Here is an 18,385-nt window from a genome sequence, read left to right as displayed (position 1 = left end):
CTTACACCAGAATTCTGCAAGACATATATCTGAGAAAGTCTTTTTGTGCTCCTCAGTAGCGCAGGCTGGTGTAGTTTTACAGCCAGCCATATCTGATCAGCTGTTCTGAGAACTGCTTTTCATCATGGAGGCTTACAGGCACTGCAGCTCTCTCCAGTTCTCCATTTCTCTGCCTCAGAGTAGTTCTCCCTAGAAAGTTCATGTCAAAAAGTATGTCCTTCCTAGCCTGAACTTTGTCCTACATATATATTTTAACTCCACTAGGAATAGAGTTCTACTTAACAGCGTAGTTTTTAAGGCATTTTGCATAGACATCGTTTAAACTGTTGTAAAGCTATACAAGATCCCATAGATTATTTTCAGGGATAGAAGGTTTTCTATGTCAGCCCCTTATGATCTCTTTGTAAACTTCAGTATGAAAAGAAGGTGGTTTCTAAAGAATGAAGAGGCATGTACTGTACTCTAGCTCTAAAAATATTTTGGCGCAGCAAAATATGAGTTGGAAACTTTTTCTGGAAACCTCCTGAGTTTTCAAGAGACTAGTTCAATATTGTGTCCTTTTTAATGTAAAACAAACAGTCTTCACAACAGCTGCCTTGGATTATTTTCAGATTAGCCTCTCATTTATGTTTTGAAACAGTGGAATATATCTGCCTTCTCACTGTATCTCTAGCCTTTAAGACAACAGGACAAGTCACTCAGTATTGGAGGAGTGAAGAATAGGTTTCCATTTTGCAGATTATATTTTAATAAAATGGATTAAGTCCTTCAAAAGCATACATATGATGGTCATGAATATGGAACTGTGTTTCACTAGAAAATGTCAAATTTGCACTAGCAAGACATTTTTCATTAGCATTGTTAAAAAATAGCATATGACAGTGAGGAAGCAAAGCTAGAACATGCTGAAAGACAGCAATTCTGTGATGTAATCCTGTCTCATGTTGTCAATCTTGTTTATCATTGTATTTATACCAGTTCTTACTGACATATGCAGACAAGTCAAACATCTATATGTGTGTGTATATATGAGATTCCTGTAACTTTCTAGTTGAGATGACTTTCAGTCAATCAGTATTTTCAATAGTAGCTAAGTGTTTGAGACATTTGACCGATTTCCTTCTAAAGCTTTCAGCCTTCCATCCAAGTTAGACTTTCTTATTTAATATAACCTTCTAGTAATTATTTCTCCTCCTGTGTGACAAAGGCACTGAGGAGTTGTATTAAAGCCTTTTCTTTGTGATTTGCAAAAAGCTCCTGTAGGAAGTAAGATTTCCAGAAACTTATGCTGGAAAGCTTCCTTATTCTTAATGTTTAATTACATGTTTCTTGAAATAAGTCTCATTGAAGTAGCTAAAAGATGTGTCCTCAGAGGAAGTCATTGACACTTTTACTCTTTTTCCTCAGTCTTAGAAGCCCAAGTCTCCTGTGCATAGTTAATGTTCATTTTCTGCAGATCACTTTCCAATGTCAGTTGTCAATGACAACAGCAAACCATTTCTCTTCCTCCCATACTTCCAGTTTTGACATAAGCTGTATTGTCAACTTTTCCTCCCTTAGGTCTGGTGAAGAATTCACTGAAGACAGGGAAAGGTGACGTGAATTTACCAAAGGCTGAAGAGGAAAGACTAGGTTGAGAATGTATTGTGAAATACAAGTGCTCTTCTTACCTCACATCACCATCTCACAAATTGTGAAATCTTTTTATATGTAACAGTCCCTCATTCTTTTTTCAGAGATTGTGCTGTATCTCTGCTTTCATTTAGAATTTTGGTAGAAGGTCATGGATCAGGGACTGAATTAGAAACTCGTTCTATCAGTCTTTGTGGATTTCACAGTCAGTGTACTGACAGCACTGGTTAGTGTTAAGCCCCCCCCCCCCCCCCGAAGTCAATAAATTATTAGTGAACAAACTTGGTCTTTGCTTTTGGAAATAACAGTGCATGCCATTTTTAATTATAATTCTGGGTGCTTAAAATGTATGTTGTGCCATATTAGATGTCTTAACACAAGGGAATAATTTCTGAAACTCAGTCATATTTGCAAAAGGGTGCATATATGTAATTGTTTTAGTTTGGATCAGAAATTTATTTATTAAGTCCATTTATCTGTCATCCCCACTTCTTACATTGTGAGTCACATACAGGAACAGTTTTGCACATTACAAACTGAATCCTTTCCCACAAAACAAATGTTTTACATAAATAGACCTGACTGTGCTTCAGCTGCTAATGGGTGCTCAATCCATTGGACAAGATTAGAACTAGATTCCTGTCCCCATGTTTGTAGAGTTGATTCTGATCCTTGGCACTGTGTTTCATTCCATGCATTCACTACTCCTGCTGTGCTCTAACTGCTTTTACTAACACAGAGCTTGTCCTCCTTTGTTTTTAAATGTGATCCAAAGCTTTATGTGTAGGTACAAAATGCTGCTGAAGAGCCTATTGAATTTTAGTAAGGCTGAAGCTGCTTTAAAAACCCAGATTGCTTCAGAAAATAAATCTTGGGCTGCTCAAGTGGCATTTGCAAAAGTCTTACAGGTTTCAGAAGCCCTCCTGTGCCACTCTTCCATTGGTCAGACTGCTTTTGGAGCTTATTTTAATCTTAGTAATAAGTAATATTTTGTTTTAGTTGATGGAGCTGCAGCAGCCATGCTGGCAGGAAGTAAAGTTGGGTAGGGATTGAAGAATTCTTTGGTACCATTTACCTGGGAGAATAGAGCACAAATTTTAAAAGTTTAATCAGACGCACCAGGCTCTGTTTCCTTAGTGCAAACTTTTCTTTGTCTGAAGTGAGAGTTTCTCAGTGATACAAGTGGGTTGCAGATTTCTTTGAATAATTCAGGGGTAGGGTATCTGCAATATCTTGGGGCAGCCTGTTTCAGAGTCTTGCCACTCTCCTAGTAAAGAATTTCTTCCTGTATATAATCAAAATCTTCCCTCTTCTAGTTTAAAAGCATTGCCTCTTGTCCTGTCTTCATAGGACCTGGTAAAAAAATAACTGTCTTTCTTAAAAACCCCCTTGAAGTATTAAGAGATCCTCCCTTGACCCTTCTCCAGACTGAAAAATGACAACTCTCTCGACTTTTCTGTATAGGAGACGTCTTCCAGCCCTCCAACCATTTTCATGGCCCTTTTTTGGATTTGTTCCAATGGAACCACGTCTTCTGTTGGGGATGCCAAGCTGCACGCAGCATTCCAACTTTGTGGTAGCTGAAGATGCAGTCCATATTGTGGGAGGTGGCAGTCACATGCTGTTTCCCAGTAATGCAGAGGCAAAGCTGACTAGTTGCAGAGTAATCACATCATTTCCACAACATATTTTGTGTTCTTTCTAACTACAAACTGAACATTAGTCAAATGTCTTAACAGGTGGATGCTCGAAGTTCTAGTTTTTCCATTTTGTGTTTAATTTAAGGGACAAATGGCAATATTTCTTTCAGTCTTTCTCTTATTGTGTGACATCTTCAGAATTGCTCTGTAACTTAAAGAATGGTAGTTTCCATGAGAAACAGAATGTCAGATTTTTTTCTGTAGGGATGTTTATAGGTATGATCAAATCCTTTCCAATGTCTCCTCAAGCATTTTTGTTTACATCAATCTTGGTTCTTTAATTTATTTCCAAATTTTCTTCCTTTGTTACCTTTATCCAGTATTTTGCAGCCTGATTTAAGGCTACTGAGAGTGATATGTTTTTAATAGATGCTGCATTTTACATGAAAGTCCATGTCTTAAAATTTATTATTTAAAATACAAATTTTTGGATAAGTTTTTTATCTTAGAGTAGGTTTTGTGGCCTAAGCAAGTTCTGATCTTTATGATTAGGAAATCCTGAAGATTGCTGTTCCTCCCAAATGAACCTGGTATTCTGAAGAACTGTTGGAAGATGTAGAAGTACAAAAGGGATGATCACTATAGCTACTGCAACAAATAATTTACTTACAAAATTTCACTTACTGGCATATTGGAGAATGCAAAGAAACTGGTTACATTTGCAGGTCATGCAGAAGAACACATCTCTTTTCTTCTTAATAATTTTTAAGAATACTTGAATTTCACTGGGTTTGTTGCATAATTATATACTACTTAGTAACTTGCTATTTTGGAGCATACAGTGACTTGATGTATCAATTCAGATACATTCATGGGTGAGGTTTGCCGATGAATTAACTACTCATCACTTCCTTATGCTGTTGATCAATAGCTCTCAATTTCAGGATAGGCAGAACAAGAAACAACTGCCATGCAAGAACCAGAACAAGACAGCCAATGCATTTCTAAAAATCATCACTAGGTTTCCAGATGTTTTGCATCTGAGAAAGCCATGTTCCTTTAAGCTCTTCCTCTGTTCCTGATGATCTTGATTCTTCTCTTCCTTTTCTGGTTTTAGGTAGGAATTAGTTTATACAGTGATACATGTGTGTACTGGGCAGGGTCCATTAATCAAGCAATTAGAGGCATGGAAGAAGGGCATTAGTGGCTAATGCCACATCTGAAGTAACCTGAAGTCTGTTGTGGTCTCAAAGATGGTGGTGTTTTGTCACAGAGCTGTAAGTTTGGCTGCTGGTGTTCCCAGTTACACCTGCAGCACCATCCTATGAAGATGGTGGTGAATGTGTACATTCTGTACACATACTGTACCTGAATCAGAATGTGATGTAGGTTACTGCTAGTAGCATTTGCAGCAATCTGGCTGAGGACCTGTTATTTTCTTGGTATCTGGTTAGTGTTTGACCCCTTCTCCCAGCCCCCTTCTGTGGCATATATAAATAAACAACGCTTCAGTATTTCAAACAAAGGATTTAAAATAATCTTTAATAAAAATGAATTTGAGAATTCATGTCAAAATGAGCACATGCACAAACACACAGAGATTTCCATACTGTTTATGCTCCCAGTTTGGATACTCTATATATTTATTTATTTGATCTGAAACATTGAATTAACACTTAAATGGTATTGTATCTTGTCCTGCAGCTACTCTAAAGAGCACTCAGGATGAATTAAACAAGAAAGCACTTCAATCTTTGGAGAGGTGAGTAGGAATTTTGCAGATACTTGCTTTGTGCATTTTTTTCATTAATTCAGAATTTTTTTTTTTCTTTTTATGTTTCTTTTTCCTCTGTGTAAGGCTTCCGTGCTGGAAGGTTTGAAAACAGTTCATTAGATTTCAGCAGTAGTCTGTCAAAACCATTTTTGTGATGGCTAAATGCAGTGATTATTTGATTGAATATCCAAGGTAAGAGTACTGTTCTGCCACCTTACAGAAAAAAACCTTAGCCCCAAATTAGCTGCAGTGAGATCTACAGTGCTGGGAGATGCAGCTTCCTCACATGATGCCAGCTGGCAGATGTGGAAAGCTAATTTTGTCTCAATTCCTGTGTGAAGCAGGCTTAAAATCCTATTTCCATCATGGTGGTAAAGTACCTCCACCATCAGGGTGTAAGCAGCTATGGGTGACCTGGCACCAGGGCACCTAGGGGAGAGAATAATTGCTGTCCTAATGAGTGTTTAAATCAGCTGTTGTTGGAAGAGGAGGTTCTAGAGCTAGTGGAACAAAGCAGGCACCACTCACCTCTCCTTCATCCCTGTATTTTTGGGGAAAACTGATACAATGGCTGCACTCTGGAAACAACTGTGCACTCTTGTGCAACTACACTTGAGACCTCAAGTACAACTGCTTGATTTAAAACCTTTTTTTGTCCATTCTGTGGAGTAGAGCATTAATGTGTGAGCTTCCTGACTGTTATGATTAAATTACACCACCCAAAATACACTAGGTGGTGTTCAGGCAGTTACTTACATTTGTACAATTACATTCACAATTTACAACCCACTGTGAATGTAGATGCCTACAGACTATAGATTGCAATTAAATGGAAGCTTATGTGCCCCAAGTCTTGGGCTGAAGGATCTAATTCTGAGTTTATTGTTGTCATAATTACATAAGAAATCTTGAGATCTCTGGTATCTCAAAGTACAGATTTAACAATTTGAACAATGTTAAAAGATCTTAGCTGTTTTGCTGATGCTGACCAAGAAGGAGCCCAGCATGTTTGTCTTACACTGGTTTTGTAGTGAGTGCAAGAACTGAAACCACAGATACAATTCTGGGTGTTTACTTTATGGAGATCTGAGAGAGAAAACTTTTAAAAGCCATTTATTCATTCATTATTTGGATGAGGAGTGTACTTTTAGTTTTAAGTCACACTAGTTTGTGGACTCCAGTGTCATACATAAACTGCTGACCAATTTTAAGGAATTGTGGTGCTGCACTGCTTTTCAGCTTCCTTGTTTTTTATCCTGTGACCTTTCTCATTGGCTGTGACTTGTTTTCATGGTATCTTAACTCTGCCTAGGAGGCAGACAAGCTTCTAGCCAAACATTAGTTACTCAAACGTCAGCCAACACAAATGTGACAGTGAGCTGATTACTAGTGTTTTCTAAATGCCTAAGTTTGGTTTTGTTCCTTTTTGTACCTTCCTTGCTTTTTGTCTTTTTTTGAAGAGCCTGTATGAGCTCTCAGGCCATAGTTTGGCCTGTAGTCATCTCAGTAAGGGGCCTTTTCAGCTGGAAGATTGCACCAAATGTTTTTCTAATTCCTTCTGAGGAAAATGAGCAGTAAAGTAACAATCCTTTGTTTCTTTCCAAAAGCACCATTAATTTAATCTGCTATATTCTTGTGAACTTTCCCCTGTTACTAGTTGCTGGAGAGGCTACTGAAGGTTTCACAAGAGACACTTTGTAAAGAGGTGACTCACCCTAATACCTTAGGGCAAAGCTGGGATCTACCTTGTGGAGTTTTGTTGTTTGTTGCAATCTTGGGGGGGGTTGGGGATTTTTTTTTGGTTGGGGGGGTTGTGACTATTTGGGTTTGGGAGTTTTTTTGTATTTTCTGAAGTGGAAGGAGAAATTAGTGACTCATCTGTACTAATTGCACATTGATGTCTTTGGCATTGCTTCAGAACACTTGAGTGCCACCTTGACTTAGAGAGTTACAGGACATATTCAGTCCATACTAAATTAATTTGTTTTAGAGCTTTTAGTTATAAAAATGAACTTCAAAATCTTCTTGCTCACAGGCCAAGATGGTATTTGAAAAGTGACTGCCATTAAAATGGTGTGTGGTTTGTTTCCTGAAGGAATTATTTTATTGCTACTTGTTTATTATTAGCAAATCAATAGTTTTGGCATGGGTTTTAACCACCAGTGTTGTCAGCCTGTCGTTTCTCCCTCATAAGGACATTAATTGTGCTCACTTTGGGCCTGGCAGTGCAGGTGCAGGTTTCCCTGGTGTCCTGGAATGCAGCCCAGAAAGAGGTCAGGAAATGTTAATTGGCTATGAGGGACCTTCCTCTTCCCCATTTCTCCCATGTGAAATGGTTTCCCTGTGCTGCAGAGCTGTGAGTGAGCTCTGTGAGTCACAAGGGGAGAATCCACTGGCTCCTGGAGTGGGCTGCCAGGTGGCATCAGCTGCTGCCCCACCTTTCCTCCTACATTGGGTTCCCTCAGACACTATCCCAGCATTGCCTTGGTTAATGGCTTCTCCACAGGCTAGCAAATTCACACTGCAGTTTTGTGCCTAGCATAGTCTGAGAGGGGACAGTTCTGCCTAGGCTGTCCATCCCTGTTCCCTTGTTCCCTGCCTTGTACACAACTTTGTTAAAGGCCTGCACATCTGGTTCTGGAGACACTGCAGCCTTCTCTAGCCAAGGCTTCAGTGTAGTGCCTGCTGTGGGCTGGAAGGGGTATCTCAGAGTCCAAGCTTGACCAGTAAGGGCCTTGGTGTTGGTCCAGGCACAGCTCCTGTCATCAAATCATTCCTCCCTTAGTGTCTTCCCTTTCCAAATTAGGAGTCTGCTAATTAACTAGGAGTCAAAAATTAAACTAGAAGCTGCAGGGCGGAGAATGTTTTTATGTTTGAGCACCAGTTTGTGTCACAGGCTTCTGATCTTTAGTCCTCTACATGCTCATAGTGATTACTTTTTCAGTGTTAATCCAACCCTCTCCTAATGTTTGAAAAGTGGCAGTATAGGAACAACTTAGACAACTGTGTCTATCACCTGAATTACTTAACATAATGCTTTGATAGGTTTGTTATGCGCTCAGAGCTGCTTTTTCCATATTAGTTATCCAAGTTCCAAAATATTAAGTGGCATTTAATAAAGGAGCATGTAAGTTGTATAACATCCTGGCAGCTGTGTTTCTCATATGTTTTCCTGGGATTCTGGCTTAGCCGGAGCAGCACTGTTCTGCTTTTTGTCTAGTTTCAGTGTGGCTCCCCATTACTGGACTAGTTTTCTGTGGGGGAAGACTGGGTTTTGTTCTGTGCTAATGTGACTCATGGTGAAGGAGTTCTGCAAAGTGCAATCTAACAGTCACTTTTCTTTCTGTCTTATGTGGTTGTCCTTAAAGAGCACATGACCTGGCCCCTGAAGATCACCAGATCATCCTCTACCTGTCACTGCAGCTGGCTCTTGTCAGACAGGTATGTGAAATATTTGGAAATCACTGGGTCATAGGAGGATGGAAGGACAGTCCAGTTGAACAAGACCCAGGCTTGCTAAACAGGGTCCCTTCCTTCCTGCGTTGTAACCGGTGACAAGCAGTCAGAATATGTTTATGTAAAATATTTTTTAATTCTTACTCTAAAAATAATAATTCTGTGGCGCATGGAATGGCTTCCCTGGGGAATGTGTTCAGCTCTAACTCCTGAGCAGTCTTGGAGCAGCCTTGTGTGTGTGGGATGAGGAGGTGTGTTTGTTGCTGCTCCCTGGTGTCACTGTCCCGCACGGGCCGCTTCAGAGGCTGTCCCGTTGTGCCCGGCTCCGTGCGGTGCCAGATCGCGCGCTGGGATCACTTTATTCCAAACTTGGGCACGTTTGACGCCAGGCTCTGACGCGTACTGGAGCTCTGCAGAGAGTGGGATTAGTTGGCATTTGAATGCTGCTGCAGGTGTTAACTCATAAAAGAGAAGCTGATCAGAAAATGCTCTGCACTGCCTTTCAAAAAAAAAAACCCAACCACTTGGGCTGTGCTTTATTTTACTGCCCCTTTTTCTTAAAACTGGGGTGTTGTATTACTCTGTCCTTTCTGTTTAAAAGCTAAAGTCTTTATTGGAGCAGCTTCTGTTTTTTAAATATCTCTCTAGCTAGATTTGAAATTTCATCATTGTAGTTTCTTTCTTTGGCAGGCCTTCTGCTTGCTGCAGTTTGCTCTCCCTAGTCTACACTATGGAGTTGAACAGTTGGGTATTTCTTACTTTCCTGAGCTAATTAGGGGAGCTGTGTGTTCATTAGGTTAAACTAATTGTTCCAAGAGAGCACCCTCTTGATAATGTCACTTTTGTAACCCTTTCATAATGAGAGCAGTGTGCTGTGAGCCTGCAATAAGAAAGGATAATTAAAATGGCTTATTTAACTTTCTCATCTGCCTACTGGCTGCTTTATGATGCAGTTTGCTCAGGGTCTTTCATTAAAAAACACCCAGCTACCCTTTTTTCTCTCACAGCTTTTGCCTCATAGGGAGATGGTCTGATTTGCTACCTCTTCTGCTTGCCATGAGTAAAGAATTACAGCTTTTCAGCTGAAATGTCCTGAAAAATAAAATGAAGATTTTTGTGGTCATTGATTTTTTTGTTGTTTTCACTGTTACTGGCATTTTAACTCATTACTTTTTTTTTTTCTGGTTGTAGCCTGTCTTTGCCATGTTGTTTCATCTCTCTTGTTGCTTCATTTCCCTTCCCTCCTGTTCTTTCCATTCAGTCTCTTGTCCCCATGTTCACTTTCCTCTTTTGTCTAGTTCACCTGTGTGTTTTCATCCCCAATGTTATGCCAGTTGCCTCTGCTCCCACAGCTGTGTGATCTCAGTGTATTGTGTAGTGTCAGCCTGACCCCTGCCACGGTGCTCCTGCTCTTCTCCCATCAAGTGAGATATAAATCTTTAATGCATGCTTGGACAGAGAGGAGATACCTGAGACTTCTGTATTTTTAGACTGCTGTAAAATACCCTACTCTTCTTTTGCCAGTTTACTTAATGATAAACATTTGGTAATGCATTTTTAATATACTTAATTATTTAAAGTATCTAATATATTGTCTTTCTGATTAACTGAAAGAAAATGATACCTTTTTTGATAGATTGCATTAACTATTGAACATCACAGTTAGGGCTTTCATCAGGCAATGCCATAATACCAATAAATCAGGCCTTTTCTGCATAGTAGGTTATAATATAATATAATACCTCAGTGTTTTTCTCAACAAATAGACCTTTTTGTTTCCATAGTCAGGGTCAATAAATAAGGTAACTGTACCCAGCATTGAAAAATATAGGTATCAGCTTGCATAGATAAGACAGTGTTTTCATGGAACAAAGCAAGAGAGGCAGCTGACCAGTAGAGTGCCAAGCAAAGCTGGAGCAATTCATCTTCCTTGGAAGGCTGTAAAATATTTCCAATAGCACTTGTCTCTGTCACCACTGGGGGAGGCAAAGGGGAAATGGAAAAACATAGGCATCCCTCTGACATGAGATGAGGATGTGACAGAGGAGGAATAGTTATAAAAGGTTCATGCAGAGTTGGCATTTGAAACCATCAGCAACCAAGATAAAAAATGATGATAATGAGCGTTGTATGTGTGCATGTATGTCTTAAAGACCACTGGAGTCACTGGGAAGACTGGGAGGGTCTACACCAGCCCCAGAGTGTTGTAGTGGCTTTTTCAGCCAAACACAGTGTACAATAACCTGTTCTGTAAGGAGGGTCTCTCAGTCTGGTTTTCCCCCTGAGCTGAAGTGCCTGGTCTGTGCTTGCTGCAGTGGATATCTCCACCTGCAGTGGGCTGGCAAAGCCCAGTGACAAATGAGACTTGCAGCTCCCCACTCCCAGTGCCTGGTTCGGCTACTTCTCCTGTTTCTGTGGTAACAGCACTTGGATCAGCAAAAACAAGGTAGAATGAACATTTTAAAGCTCACTGATTTTAATGCATTGCCTTGTTTTTTAAAAAGCAGACCGGTTTCTATGGAAATTACTCTCTAGAGTCAGCAGCACTCTTGTTAATTTTAAATGTTGAATCCGGATTTTTTGGGGGTGGTGGTGTTTGTGACCTTGACTGCCATGTAAATCAGTACTGAATATGTAAAAACAACTTATTTAGGCATCATGCCATTTTAATGCTTGATTAGATCTAACCTTTCTTTTCATGAAAATGGGAGAGGGAAAGATGGCTAAGGGTCAGCAGCTGAGCACTGTAAGTCTCACCAGTTTCCTGTGGACTTCCAAGAGACCTCAAGTTTCAAGTGGCACTATCCAGAAAGCATCTACTTCCTTCCCAAGTGTCTGGATGTACAGTTAAGATAAACATCACTTAAGAGAGCAGAGAAAATATTTCAGCTGTTTTGCCCAGTTTTTGTTTGGTTTCAAGGAGGAGAGGCTACTGTCTGCCCAAGAGAGGAGCTCTGTTTTAGAAGGTATTCAAGAGGTGGTTCTTTCAGTGACTCCTTGAGTGTAGGTAGTTCTGTTCTGTCTTTTTCCCAGATTACCAACTGCCTCCTCTGCTGAAAAGCAACATGCTGCTTTTCTGCCTACATCCTAGCCTAGATTGTTCTGGTGATCAAGAATGGCTTGTAGGAAGAACTAAGTAATAACCCATAGGTGTATACCTACTTTCCTGAGGTTCTGGTGAACTGTAGCAAGTCTGTTTTCAATGGAAACTCTTGCCAGTCAGTAAAGCTTTCTCCTTTCCATGCTATAAAAAGAGATGGAGTGGGTAGTTGTAATGGTTAATTAAGTGTAACTGTCAACTGACGTGAAATTATAAGGCCTGAAAATCCCTTTTAAGGGTTCCTGTTTCATTTACCATTTAAAATACCCAAGTTCATTCTACTGTTCGGAAGTATTTTTTACACTTACTCTGTTTTCCTTTTTATACCTGTAATTGTGACATATCAACATTGTTTTTAAGGAGACACATAGCATTATTGAAATAAATCCTACTATATAAAAGGCAACCTAAACAATCCATATTGTGGCATTATTTTGGTAATGCTGCAGGATGCTATTTCTGGCCTACTGCAGCATCTTTGCTCCCTAATCAGTGTGATGTGAAGATACCTGTGTGCCATGTAAAACATGTGGTATATTTGTTAACAGAATGATAAATCAGGGAACTGTAGCTTCTTCTAATTGTAGGCCCTACTTAGACTTGCAGTCCAGCTGAAATAAGATTATTTTAAAGTCCAGTACTGGTAGGGAATTTTAAACTGGCAGCCTGCTTCTGATAAAGCCCTGACGTTTCAGGGTGCCATCTGGGGTGACACCAGCTTCCATCTTTCTCAAATTATATAGTTACTTAAATAAAAATACATCTTTCAAAAGAAGTTTTGTGTTGACTGCTGCCAAATATCTTGCTTTTGTTGATGTAGAAATTTAGTTTGTATTTCATTGCATCTAGTCTGTTGCAGGTTGTTGTTTCACATAATGCTTTCTGTACAGGCAGAGAGTTCATGTTATTTTTGTCCACTGTTTCTAATTATGCAGCAGTACTGTGTAGGCTAGTAATGGTGTTACAGCACTAAGGAGTCTTTTTGGACTCAAGTTAATAAATGAGGTGCCAGGGAAGCATGATTAATTTTTAAGGCCAGCTATTGCCTGTGACTGATGATACTAGAGGCACTGATGATACTCACTGAAATGAGATGTAACCATTGCAGGCCCCATACTACAGAACAGAATTACTTTAGATGACATTTCTTCCAGCAGTATGTGGCTGCCTCTCCAGCAGACACAGGTTTGCAGGAGTGACCACAACTCACTTTTTTGCTGCTCTATTTCATGGATGTTGCAACAGAGTCAGAGAGCTCCTTGGATGGCCAGCTTCTCTTAGGGGTGTGGACCTACCTGCAGTTTGATCCTAAGTCATTTTCAACACGTAAAGCAGGTCTCAGTTTGCATATTCTCACATGAGTAAGGTCAAGCACCACTACAGTTTTGAAGTCCCTCAGTAAAGGCATTAGTTGCAAGTGTTATTCTTTGCCTGATTCATACTAGCAAATTAGGATCCCCTTCCCAAGTCTTAATCATAGTATAGTTTGAAGAGGACCTTTAGAGATCACCCAGTTCAATCTCTGCTCAAAGCAGGATCATCTGGAACAGGTTGCTCCAAGTCTTCTCCAGTTGTTTGATTTGCAGGTTTTCTTCTAATTAACTTTTCCCCAAACTTGTATTTTCTTTATGGGTACTTGTGCAGCTCTGAGACAGAGAAATAGAAAGAAATAGAAGGGTTTTTAGTCCTGAGTGCAAGAAGTCTTGACAGCAGCTTTGTTTTAGCAAGTCAAATTTATATACCTCTGGTATATCTATGAACAGCTTTGTGAACAAGCAAATCTGGGCCCACCACTGTCTGGTCTTGGCTCCAAGTTGTATTGTCATTGCTAGAATTTTTATATTGTATGAAAATGTGTTCTAGTAAACTGCTGAGGGAACGTGAGTGATTAGGTCAACGTGTTTACCCTTGCAGTAGGCTTTAATAACACATGTAGTTAAAGTAGCTCCACTGACAAGCGGTAATTCACTAAAGCTGAGCAGTCAGTCATGTATCCCAGTCTGAATCCAAGCCAGGACATTCAGCAGTTTTGATGCTGTGGGCCAAGTGCCAGTTTGGGGTTATGTCTGGAGCAGTCACACTGATCTCCAGGCTTGCATGGAGTCACCAGTAATACAGAGTTAAGTTCCATGGCTCACGTGTGCACAGCAACAGAGAAATGTCACTTGGACATTTGGATGAAGTTGTCCTATGAACAGAATATGCACTGCTCCCAGAAGGATACCTGGACTTTAGGTAATCAACAACCTCTGTAGTAGCTGCAGGTGGTGTGATTGTTGCTTTCCTTAGTTATCTGCTTCTTGTTTTTGTGAGAGGTCTGTGGAGGCGGTGGGAATTTGACACTGGTGGTTTGCCCGGGTAGAATGTCTGTAAGGCTGTGCTAGGTGGGAAGTTCTCATAGTAGAAAAGAAGGAACTGCATTCTCCATCCGTTAAGAGAAGGAGCAGGAAAGCATACATGAGGAAAAGCAATTTATACACTTTTATGCTTTGTTTTCTGCAGCTTTTCAGAGCCACAGAAATGCAATAATTTATGTAACAGTAATTTGAGACACTAGAGAATCTTAAAGAAAATCCTCTACATAAAACTTACCAGTAAACAAACTAAAGAAAATCTGCTAAGAAGTTCCCTTTTGACCAGATAGTCTAAAATAGTGTACTGGATCACAAAGAGCATGTGATAGACTTGCATTCATTATAGATGTTAAGTTTTCTGCCAAGCGAGACTTGGTTCTAATAACGTGCTGCTGCTGTGACTGTCAGGACTGCTCTTTACATCACTGCTTGCAAATATATTTCTTTTTTTGACAGCATTTTAAATCTTGACTCTTTTACCCTTGAACATTCAAATTTAATTTTTATGTTCTTGATCCAAATCATGAAAGACTTTCTTGGGCCATTATGAGAGACAAAATGCAGCAGAGATGTGCAGTGTTCACCCCCAGCTGAAGAGCCAGCCACTCATCCTAGAAAATGGAGCTGAGATTTGGGCATCTGTGGTGGATATGTTTACATCATAGAATCACCATGCCAAAGGATGAGGGAGTTGATGGGATCAGGTCTGCTGCTCTTGTTTATAAGCAGTGATTTAGTAATGCTGCGGACTTCTTTCTCTAGAATGTGTGGGTTTTTTTCAAGCAGTGCAGTCTGTTAATTTTGGCAGCCGGTTTTGATAATAAAGGTGCCTAAGCAAAACTTCTTCAGAATTTCTGTTTACTCTATTTGTTCTTATTTTTGAGGTATAATGTAGGACTGAAAGAGTGATGTGTTCTCTTGTAATTTCTACGCCATCTCCTTCTAGATTTCAGATGCTATAGACCATCTTCAAGAAGCCCTGCAACTGTGCAAAGATGACATGAATTCACTTCATCTACTGGCCCTCCTCTTTTCAGCTCAGAAGCACTATCAGCATGCACTGGATGTTATCAACATGGCTGTTGTTGAATACCCAGAAAGCTTTAGGTAAGAGCTGTTGCCTGGTGCCAAGCATCCAGTCAGGAATGAGCTGCTCACCAGCTGTTGTTCTCAGTTGTACACAAGGAGCCTGTTAAATCACAAGTGTTACAGGTGTGTCACTCCCTTCCTGGGGAGGGTATTCTTTTACTTTCTGTCTTCACAGTCTTTCTGTAATCCTTACACTTGCTTTCTTTTCCAGTATTTGTTCTTCTGTATTGTGATGAGGGTGTTGTTTCCTGTAGTTTTTTGTATTTCACTTTAGATGTGGAGAAACAAGGGTGAGACCACTATGACAGTGTCTGTAACACAAGTAATTTTATATTTGGTGACTCCCTGGTTAAAAACAAATTTTTCTTGCAATGACCATTATTTTGATGATCATCTATGACACAATTTGCTACAATATGACATCTGGGGGAAAAGATCAGTTGAAAATCACAAGCTGTGATAATGTATAGCTGAGAGGAAGGACGATTTGCCTGCCTAGGAGTAGGTTTGAATCAGCACAGACTTCCTGGAGCCAAAGGCTTCCACTGTTCTCTGTTTGAGTCAGACCCTCATCCATCTGAGGGAGGTAAATTGAATTCCGTGCAATTTACTGTCATGACCTTTCAAAACTAGGAATCTGTCTGTTCTGTGCAAAAATTAAAGCTACTCTAGTATCATCTGGTGATTTCATACTAGCTGAGTTTCTCAGCCAAACTGCAGAAAATCCTATTGCATTGCTGGAAAACCAACTTTCATTTGCAATTGCCTGTCTTAAATAGTGTTCTAAACCTGTGCATCGTTACCTTTAGATAGCCTGCATTCTCAGTAGCAAGAGAGAGCAGCCTCCACAGGTTTAGTCCAGAAGCTGAGTGGAATGTTGTCTAAACAGAGCAAAGGCAGGTCATAGGAAGATTGAGGCTGTGTAAATGTGAGCTTGAATGCTTTAGGATCTTTCAGTGCTGTATCAGCATATAATGTTTTTATTGCAAACTACATGTTGCCATTTAAAATAGCTTTGCTGCCTGTGCTTTTGAGGTTAGCTGCTTTGTGTATGTGAGGAGCTAAGACTGTGCTTCTTTGAGAATGAAGTGGAAACTAGTAATGGAAACACTTAAAATGAAGCCAGCTCTGCTCTTTAGATTGTGAACATAGGTATGACTGAAGCAGGAAATAGCCCAGTGGCTGCTGAATTGTGATTTAAGGTTTTAAAGTAATAAACAAAGTAAAAACCCCTCATACAGTGAAAGGTCACATTGTACTGTTGGAGATTAGATGTTTGTTGAAGACTACCAAAAACACCTAAAGATAAACAAGACAGAGGAAGAGGTTGTTTATGTCAGGAGAAGAGTTTATGCCTTGTCCAATTGACCAACTGGTCCATCACGTCCTGGATCTTTCCCCCAGCAGTTACTGATTATTTATGTTTCAGGGGAGGACAAAACATAGTGAGCATTGTATGCAAAGTAGCTTGGAGGGCTGCTGGGTGGGTTCCTTTGTGCTGTCTGGTAATCTGATTTCCCCAAAGCTGATAAGACTGTTATCTCTTAAGTTTCTGTGGGTGTGAATTTTGATGTGCACAAAGACCTTTGCCAAGGAGTAGCAGAATTGGAGAATTGGTTGTTTTTGCTAGAAGCAATTTAGTATTGGTAGTGAAGGCCCAGGTTCATGCTTGCCCCTAGACACAGCCTTGCTAAAGTGTGTGCCCTTGGAAGGGCCCCTCTTTGCTCCTTGCACGCACAGGGGAGTGTACCAAGGCTGACAGGGAGACTCATTCACAGGTACACATGGATGGAGGAGTGGGGGCTGGCTTCTTGCCTCTGCTGTGTGACTGCCCTGTCTCCATGTGGGTCTTTTTCTTAACCAGCCAGCAAATAACTCATGAGTGAGGGAATGGAGAAAGAATGTCAGAGTTCCAAGGCAAAAAAAAAAAAAAAAAGCTTAAAAGATAGAATTAAACAAGTGTTTCTGAAAAAAAGGAATGAGAATCCAATAAAGAGGGAGAAAGCAAAAATAACAGAGTACATCTATAGTTTGTACCAAATTTGGAACCATTTTAGGCTTTCTAGTGCAGTTTGTGCTAGAAGGGCTTTACTGCTTTGTGAGACCTCTTTGAAGGGACAAAGACCTGATGCTATTGTGTGTCTCCACTTGCTACTGCCTTATAGAAAAATGCTAATTTTACTACTGTATGGAATGACTACAAGATGTTTCATGTAAATAGTGTAGGCAAGTTCAACTGCATGATTTTAAAGCTGTATTTAAAAGTGGTTCATTATTTTTCCCAATTCACATTTATATGAACCAGGCAACTGTGTAATGTGGTGCCTAGGGGCTCCCTTCCTAATGACATCTCTTTTTGGAAGCAGTTTGATGGCATGTATTGAGAAAAGATCATGAAAGCTACATTAAAGAACCTTAGGGCTCTGTAGATGGCAGAAAAAAACCCCAGAAACATTACCTAGATGGATATCCTAAATAAAAGAAAGTGTAAGATGTAAAAAATTAAGGACTTAGCTGACCCAAACTACAGCCATCTCATACTGTTTCCCTAGTCTCTGTATGTAATTAAAATGAGTTAGTTGCTGCTTTTTTTTTGTTTTTTATTAAATCCTTTTATTACAAATTTTAAAGAAAAAAAAATTTTAGGGTAGTTCATGTGGTTGGCTGTTGGCTGAAGCAGTTGGAAAAAATGTACTGCATTGCTCAGCTAACACACAACATCCTTTGGCATGAACTTCATACACTGACCCAAATATGTCTGAAAGTGCCCCTTGTTCGTGTGTTTAAACATTTACTGTACATTTCAGAGTTTGATGTGGTGCTCAGGGAGGAGGGATCTGAAGTGTAGGCACTGAATACAGTGAAAGGTGCAGTGATTTGGACTGAGCTATTGAAGAGCTGGATATCCAAAAGGCACAAAACGAACTTGGGAAGATGAGTTCTTGAAAGGTGGCCTGTAGTAACAAATCCATTACATTCCAGTCACTGAATCACTGACTGAATTTGAGCACTTGAATGTACTGTCAAGCAATGACAAAGGAAGACTTCATAAAAGAAGAATGAGAGCCAACTCTGCTGAACATATTGCAAGCTGGGCTGAGCCAGAAGAAATACACTGTCTTGCCCTGTCTGTAAAAGATAGAAATAGCAACCTTTACATGGAAGGTATCATCTGAAAAGTGGCTGACACTTCTCTATGGGGTGAGACTGCCCAGGATGAAACTTAGTGATTTTACATTCTGTCCATGATGGTATGCTTTTAAAAGAAGCAAATGAATGCTGTACCAACAGTTGGCTTTGGTATATATTTTCAAAAGGACTATATTCAGCACATTTGGGT

General features: G+C 39.9%; 1 protein-coding gene across 3 annotated transcripts in view; it reads left to right on the top strand.

Annotated features, from left to right (window-relative positions):
* The window catches only part of TTC7A (tetratricopeptide repeat domain 7A), a 168,262-nt gene that overhangs the window by 65,048 nt on the left and 84,829 nt on the right, over window positions 1–18,385 (top strand). For all 3 annotated transcript variants that reach the window (XR_010027142.1, XM_063152044.1, XM_063152045.1), the window contains 3 exons: window positions 4,977–5,034; window positions 8,415–8,487; window positions 14,903–15,063. Coding sequence is in view for 2 of the 3 variants with exons in the window: in XM_063152044.1 (XP_063008114.1) it covers window positions 4,977–5,034; window positions 8,415–8,487; window positions 14,903–15,063 (292 nt within the window). In the remaining variant the exon portion in view is untranslated. The remainder of the gene's footprint in view (window positions 1–4,976; window positions 5,035–8,414; window positions 8,488–14,902; window positions 15,064–18,385) is intronic.

This window comes from Melospiza melodia, chromosome 3, assembly GCF_035770615.1.
Source record: "Melospiza melodia melodia isolate bMelMel2 chromosome 3, bMelMel2.pri, whole genome shotgun sequence".
NCBI classification, from domain to species: Eukaryota; Metazoa; Chordata; class Aves; order Passeriformes; family Passerellidae; genus Melospiza; species Melospiza melodia.
This window is presented reverse-complemented; position numbering and strand designations above follow the sequence as displayed.